Here is a 6535-nt window from a genome sequence, read left to right on the forward strand (position 1 = left end):
AAGGGCATGAGCCGCTGTTACCCCTCTGCGGCCGTGGGTGTTTGTTGCGGTCGCCCCGGCCCCCGATCGCAGCTGCAACAACTAGAGCGGTGGACCGCGGCTTCTGGTGGTCGTGGTCCTTCTTCTTTTTCTTCTTACCGTCTCAGGGGACGGCACCCGAGCCACCCGACTAGGCATCCCCGGTCTGTGGGGCCGAGTGCCATGCACGACCCTCGGCGGCTCTAGCGCATTTGTCAGCCAGAGCGAAGAATGTGGGGACAGTCTCCACGTCATGCGTGGCCAACTTCTCCAACATTTTCTCATCACGTACTCCCTAGCGGAAGGTCGTGATGATGGAAGCATTGGAAATGCGAGGTATAGTACCTCGCACCTTGGTGAAGCGGGAGATGAACGTCCGGAGAGTCTCCCCGGGCTCCTGCCTTACCGCGTGGAGGTGGGCCTCCACACCGTGCTGCTAGTAAGCGCTGGCGAAGTTCGCAGTGAACCGCGTGTAGAGCTCTTCCCAGGAGTAGATTGACCCTGGGGCGAGGTTCATGAGCCAAGTCCAGGCAGGTCCAGACAAGGCGACATGAAAATATGTCGCCATCACAGCGGTGTTTCCACCTGCTGCTGTGATAGCGGTGACGTACACCTGCAGGAATTCCGACGGGTTTGACGTATCGTCGTACTTTTCCGGCAGGTGTGGCCAAAACTTGGATGGCCATGATGTCGCGCGGAGATGATCCGCGAGAGCGGCGCAGCCTACGCCGGCCAAGGGGACACCCGCTTGGGACCAGGTGCCCATTGGGGCCTGTGGTGCTACCGCAGCAAAGTCTTGATCAAGGTTACGACCCTCGATGTTTTGCCGGCGCTCGCACGCCCTCTCTAAAGAGACCCGGGCGTCCTCTCCTGCACGCCTGCGGTTGAGTTCTGCCCGGAGATTGTTGGTCTGTGCGCCCCTCACTGAGGGTGAGCGCACAGACGCCGACGCCTCATGTTGGTGCCGGGATGACCGTGGCCTCGACCTGGCCGAGGTAGAGTGTGCCATGCCGAGCAGTCGGTCGACGTCGTCCCGCCACTGCTTCATGGCCCTCGGTGAGGTCGTGGAGCTTGGAGGGTGACGCAGCAACTCCCTGGCTGCTGACAATGCTCCCGAAGCCGTCCTCGACGGAGTCCGGGATGTCTGCGCAGTTGTGTGCTAACGTGCGGCATGCACAGCAGCAATGCCCGACACTGGGCGGTTGGAAACCTGTGGCGCGGAAGAAACAGCTTCTTCCTCCACCAGGAAATCCGTTGAAGTCTCGGTGTGGTGCTCAACGATTTGCACCATCATGCTGAGCGAGAAAACAAGCAAAAACCTAATGCCTAGCCCCCTACCTGGCGCGCCAAATGTCGGAGAGGGAATTCTCCGGCCGGGTGGCGGAATGCACCCACCCTAAATCCTAAGATGAGAAAGGGGCTTAAGCGTTTTGCCTGTCTTGCTAAGCGATCACCGAGCACATGAACACGCGAGGATTTAGAGTGGTTCGGACCACCGGAGCGTAACACCCTACTCCACTGTGTGTTGGATTGCTGTGGAAGCTTGAGAGCTGAGAGTCTCAGTTGGGTCTAAGTTTGGTCTCCCAGAGCCTGTGTTGTAACGTTGCATGCCTCCCCTTTTATAGCTAAGGGGGGCATGCAGTGGCGGAGCACCCATTATGGCCTACTATGGCTAGAGTCATACCTAAAAATCATGTTTGGTGTAGTGGTAAGTGCATACTACTTGCAATCAATAGGTTCCAAGTTTGAATCCTACATGTTACATCATTTTTTTTATTTTTTATCCTTTTTCAGCCATACCTAATTATTATTCCGTCCTCCGCCACTGGAGCCATGCACAAGGGTACTGAGCCCCGACATGTGGGCCCAGGAACATAACGGATGTAGTACTTGGAGCCACTAATATTCGTCGCTCGAGCAATCTTCTTGCGCCCTGACATCCGAGATCTGCGTAGTATCGACGTGCAGGGGAAGCTTCTCGTATAAGGGATGATGGACACAGTGCGCCGCACAGCACGGGTGCACTGTTTGACAATGGACTGGACAGGCGCGCCGTCTACAGGATGGCCCTGGCGCCACCTGCCAGTGGAGTGGACAGAACGCATTAAATGCTGAGGGGGCACATCGCCTGTCAGCAGGGTGGACAGGCGGCGCGTCCTCTCCATAATAAATGCAGAGACCGCACGGCCTAGAGGCCTTACGTCAGGCTCCGCCCACTGGCTTATGTTACGGGCAACAAGCCACGTGGCAGCAGCAGGTCTCCGCCTGAGCGGGGAGCGCAAGCGCACAGGATAAGGCCTGACACGTGTCAGTACCAGACCCTTGCTTATGCCAGGGTATCGGAGGGATCCGGACCCCGTCCAAGGGACCCGGCACGCTACTTGGGAGTTCCGTACCGTACTCGGGGGTCTGGTTCGTGCGTACAGGGATCCGGCGCTTCCTCGTGGAGGTCCGGTCCAACTAACTGCATCCCGGGATATACTATCTTTTCTGGCCACGTGGCGCCCCTTGAGCCGTCCACGTGGTGGGGTCAGGTGCTGTTCACCGCGCGGCTAGAGATCGCCGCACGGGCACCGTGTCTTCATACTGTAGTAATGGGTACCCATGATTCAGGGTACCGACAGATGTATTTCCTCTTTTCTAGCTAGACTTGTATAGTGCATTTCCTCCTTTTCTAGATACATAATATATCGAGATATATACTATGTCTTTATATTAAAAAAATAATATATTTAGAGAAGTCAAAATGCTTTATTTGTAAAGGATTTTATATAGTTTTTTACATTGTCAAAGTTCGCCTTTGCTAGACTCTATTTGAGACTTTTTTCGACCATTTCTCGAAACAAAACTGGATTTTAACTTCTTGGAGATTTAGGGTGCGTCTTGATGATGCCCAGTACCTACATTTTTCTCTCTCAGACAGCCTCCTATGGTCACTGTCGCCACAGGTACCGTACAACCTTGACCTTGAGGGAGAAGAAGCTCTTGGGTTTGGCCCTGTCGTGTCTTCCCTCATCGAGAGGATGAGGAGCGTCATGTCCTCCCTTGTTGCAAGGATGAGGAAGCATCGATTCGGAGAAGCTCCTAGGGCCGCCATCGTCGCCTTGTCATCTCTCGTTGACCTTCATCTTGAGGATGGACAACACTAGATCTAAGGCAGTGGTGCGTTATGGCAAGCCTAGAGGATTAAGCGGCAAGCTAGAGAAAGGGACAAGAGGAAAAAGATTAGACTGTCTCCGGACAACAATGTCTCCTAAATTTCGTTCTTTATAAAAATAAAAAAATATTCATTGTTCTTTACCACATTCTTTTAAAAAATTTGTCTTTTATATTTTTTCTATCTTTATCAACGTTCTCTAAATTTAATTTTCTATATCTATATTACTAAGATCTTGTTTGGTTTCAACTAGATTCTTAGAAAGTGGTTTTTAAAAGCTGCAAGTCCTCAAACAGGTCATGTTTTTATTTAGTTTCTAAAAACTAGTTTTCTGATTTCTTAAAAACCAAGAATCTGGTTATCCCTACTAAAACTAGTTTTTGGATGACTAATTACGTGTTACCAAGAAAAGAATTACTAACAAATACCCCTACTTTATCCGAACTGTTGGTTGTGTGTGCCTTCTTCTCCATTTGCTTTTTTCCCTAAAGTTTCTCCGTCCTGGCGGCTGAGGGCTGCTGCTTCGTCCCTGGTGGCGGCTGAGGGCTGCTGCTTCGTCCCTGATGGCGCCTGATTGCCTGGGCGCGATCCGCCCGTGCTTCCCATAGCGTACTCCGTCCCTGGCGCCCCCAGTGAGGTCCGTCCGTGGCGCTCCGCCTCCCGTCGTCTTCCGTCACCACGCTCTGGTCGTATCCCCGCCGTAGCGTCGTCCAGGTAATCCACTCCAGGCTCTTTTCTTACTTGGCTATAGAGCCCAAGATGCACCGCCTGCTTTGCTGATCCGTTTCCTCTGCAGTGCTGCCCTGCAGACCGCACATCTGTCCACCTGCTGTGTGGTTTGGTTCCCTCCATGGATTCTACCAATCCGAACCATAAAGATGACGAGTTCCCATAGAATTCGACCGCGAACGGGACAAATTTTGGTTCCAATATGTACAACCAGCTGAAGAAACCGGTTATATTATGGCAATTGAGACCTTAGATTTAAGTACTATTGTAATCCGTATGGTTCTTGCTATTAATTTCTAGGCATATGAAACAAATACCGATGAGCGTGCAATTCCTATATATTAAAGCTATGTAGCTAGACGCACAGCCACATAGGCCACGTCGTTCAAATTTTTGTAAGCCATCCGATACAAGATCGTTGGTTACCAGGCGCGGGAGCAAAGGTAGCCAACCACACGACGGGACTCTTCCAGATGGAGACGAAACACCACATGGCGGGGGAAGGAAAAGAGCGATCAGATCTCAGACGCCGTCGTCCGTCTCCGCCAAGCTGCATCGCCTCAAACGCTTTGTCCCGGCCATCACGCCGGCCATGGCCGCCATGTCGAAGAAGGCGACTCTCCATCCCTTCCGAGTTCCGAGTTCATGCTCCCCTCCGCCCCTGGCATGTAAGTTTTCGCCAAACCTATCCGCCATATCCCTTCGCTCCCTCCTCCTTCCAATGTGGACTGACCAGGTCCGTTCGTTTGCCTCAGCATGCCACGTCCCGCGGACCGTACTATCGCCTCCACAGCCGTGGTCGCTCGGCCACACGTACCGGTCGCTTCGCCTGCCGTCGCTGTTGCGACAGCCGTGATACCTGCCTTCATCAGCAACACGTCCCAAACCGACTAAGCGTCCCGGGCCACCGCGATACTTCATTTCCGAAATCGCTGCGGTGGCAGCAGTTATGCCTGCCTTGCTCCAAATATATAGCACTGTGAGACGAGTAGCAAATCAAGTTGAAGCCATCGGAAATTGTCAAACCTCTTTTTTCTCTCTCTTTTTGGTATGTTTTGAGTCCATTTTGGCTGGACCTAGAAATAATGGCTACGAGTTGGTCCACCCTGGCTTCCAACATATGAAACTTCTTGCATCTTCGTTAAATTGTGCTAATATAATGTGTGTTTCATTTTGTTTTGTCCTGCTACAGGGGTGAAGTCTATGTGGGAACACTGAACCTGCAACCGAGACCGTAGCGATTCGACAATATCACTAGAGGATCATACTTCTACTTAGGGATGGCAAATTTACCCGCGGGTTCGGATATCCGACCCATCGGGTTCGGATTCGGGTACGTAATTTGATCCACGGGTCTTGTCCGTACCCGACCCGTGATACAATCGGATCGGGTACGGGTTTTATCTCTTGCCCGTGGGTACCCGGTGGATATTCAAAATTTGTGATACAGCTTTTTAGCCCACCAAAAAAATCAGCCCAATGACCTACCTCATCAGCCCACGGCGACACGAGTGCTGGGCTGCTGTCCCTTAGCGCAGGTACTGGCCTAGCTCGTCGCAATTATGAGTAGTGAGCTAGTATGATATGAACGTGAACCATATGCAGCGTAAACCAGCTGGTGCATCATCAGTCGCTAGCTGATATTACTAATATAATGAAAGCTTGTACAGACGCGAGCGAAATAAAATGGTGGGAGCTGAGAACACTCTCTACACATATAAGGAGTATAATTGTCATTGTCGAAGGAAAAGTAGAAACCATTTTTGAAAAAATGATGGATCCAAACATTCCTATCCAGTTTTTTTCCTAACAACCGTTTTCTAGAAACCAAGTCTAAAAACCAGTCAGTTTTTAAGAAACCAGTGTGGATAAAAAAAAGGCCCTAAAATTATCTTAAACAATTTACTCATTCTCGTCCCTATATTCAAATTCTACTCTAATAATAATACATTCTACAATGTAGAACAATGTTTTGTATAATTATATAGGTAAACTGTTGGAGACAGTCTAACAAATTTTATAAACTACATTGTTTTTTTTTTGGTCATTAGCATACAAAAAAAACTTTAATTTGATATGTCATGAAAAAAACATGTTACAAATTTTTTGTTCAACGAATAAATTATTCATCGTTCATAATTACGAACGCAATTTACCAAAACTTTAAATTATACATTTTTTTTGCACACAAACAGGGAAAAAACGTTCGAGTGTGCCTCAATTGAATTATAGAGAACTTCAAAAAATTTAAGATTCTACTAGCATACATTATCAATTAAGCTAATAAAATATTTGCACATTCATTTCTATATTATACTAATGTACGTCAAATGTCAAATGAAAAAGATCATTCGTAAGCCTAAACAAAAGTTGTATTCGTCCAAATACAAAAAAAAAATGAATAGTCCGGTGGAGGAGCTCGTGCGAAGAAGATGGAGGCCGCGATGAGCATAAAGGACATTCCACATTTGAAAAACGCTGGCTATCCGCTATCATAGCGAACGGCTTATAGTACGTTGTTGGACACAGAGAGAAGCTCGTGATCCGCTAAATATAGGGTATCATCTGTTGTGGATATAAAGGAGCAATATGGGAGACCCCTCAACTCAAAAGGATGGCTTGCCAAGGCTC

General features: G+C 49.3%; 1 protein-coding gene across 1 annotated transcript; it reads left to right on the forward strand.

The window, feature by feature from the left end:
* Positions 1 to 3636: 3636 nt before the first annotated feature.
* On the forward strand, positions 3637 to 5074 carry LOC100381569 (uncharacterized). The gene is made up of 3 exons (NM_001174394.1): positions 3637 to 3889; positions 3972 to 4572; positions 4660 to 5074. Exons 2-3 carry the CDS (start codon positions 4378 to 4380, stop codon positions 4885 to 4887), a joined length of 423 nt encoding a protein of 140 aa, NP_001167865.1. The 5' UTR covers positions 3637 to 3889; positions 3972 to 4377; the 3' UTR covers positions 4888 to 5074.
* Positions 5075 to 6535: the final 1461 nt, after the last annotated feature.

This window comes from Zea mays, chromosome 3 (genome assembly GCF_902167145.1).
Source record: "Zea mays cultivar B73 chromosome 3, Zm-B73-REFERENCE-NAM-5.0, whole genome shotgun sequence".
Classification (NCBI taxonomy): Eukaryota; Viridiplantae; Streptophyta; class Magnoliopsida; order Poales; family Poaceae; genus Zea; species Zea mays.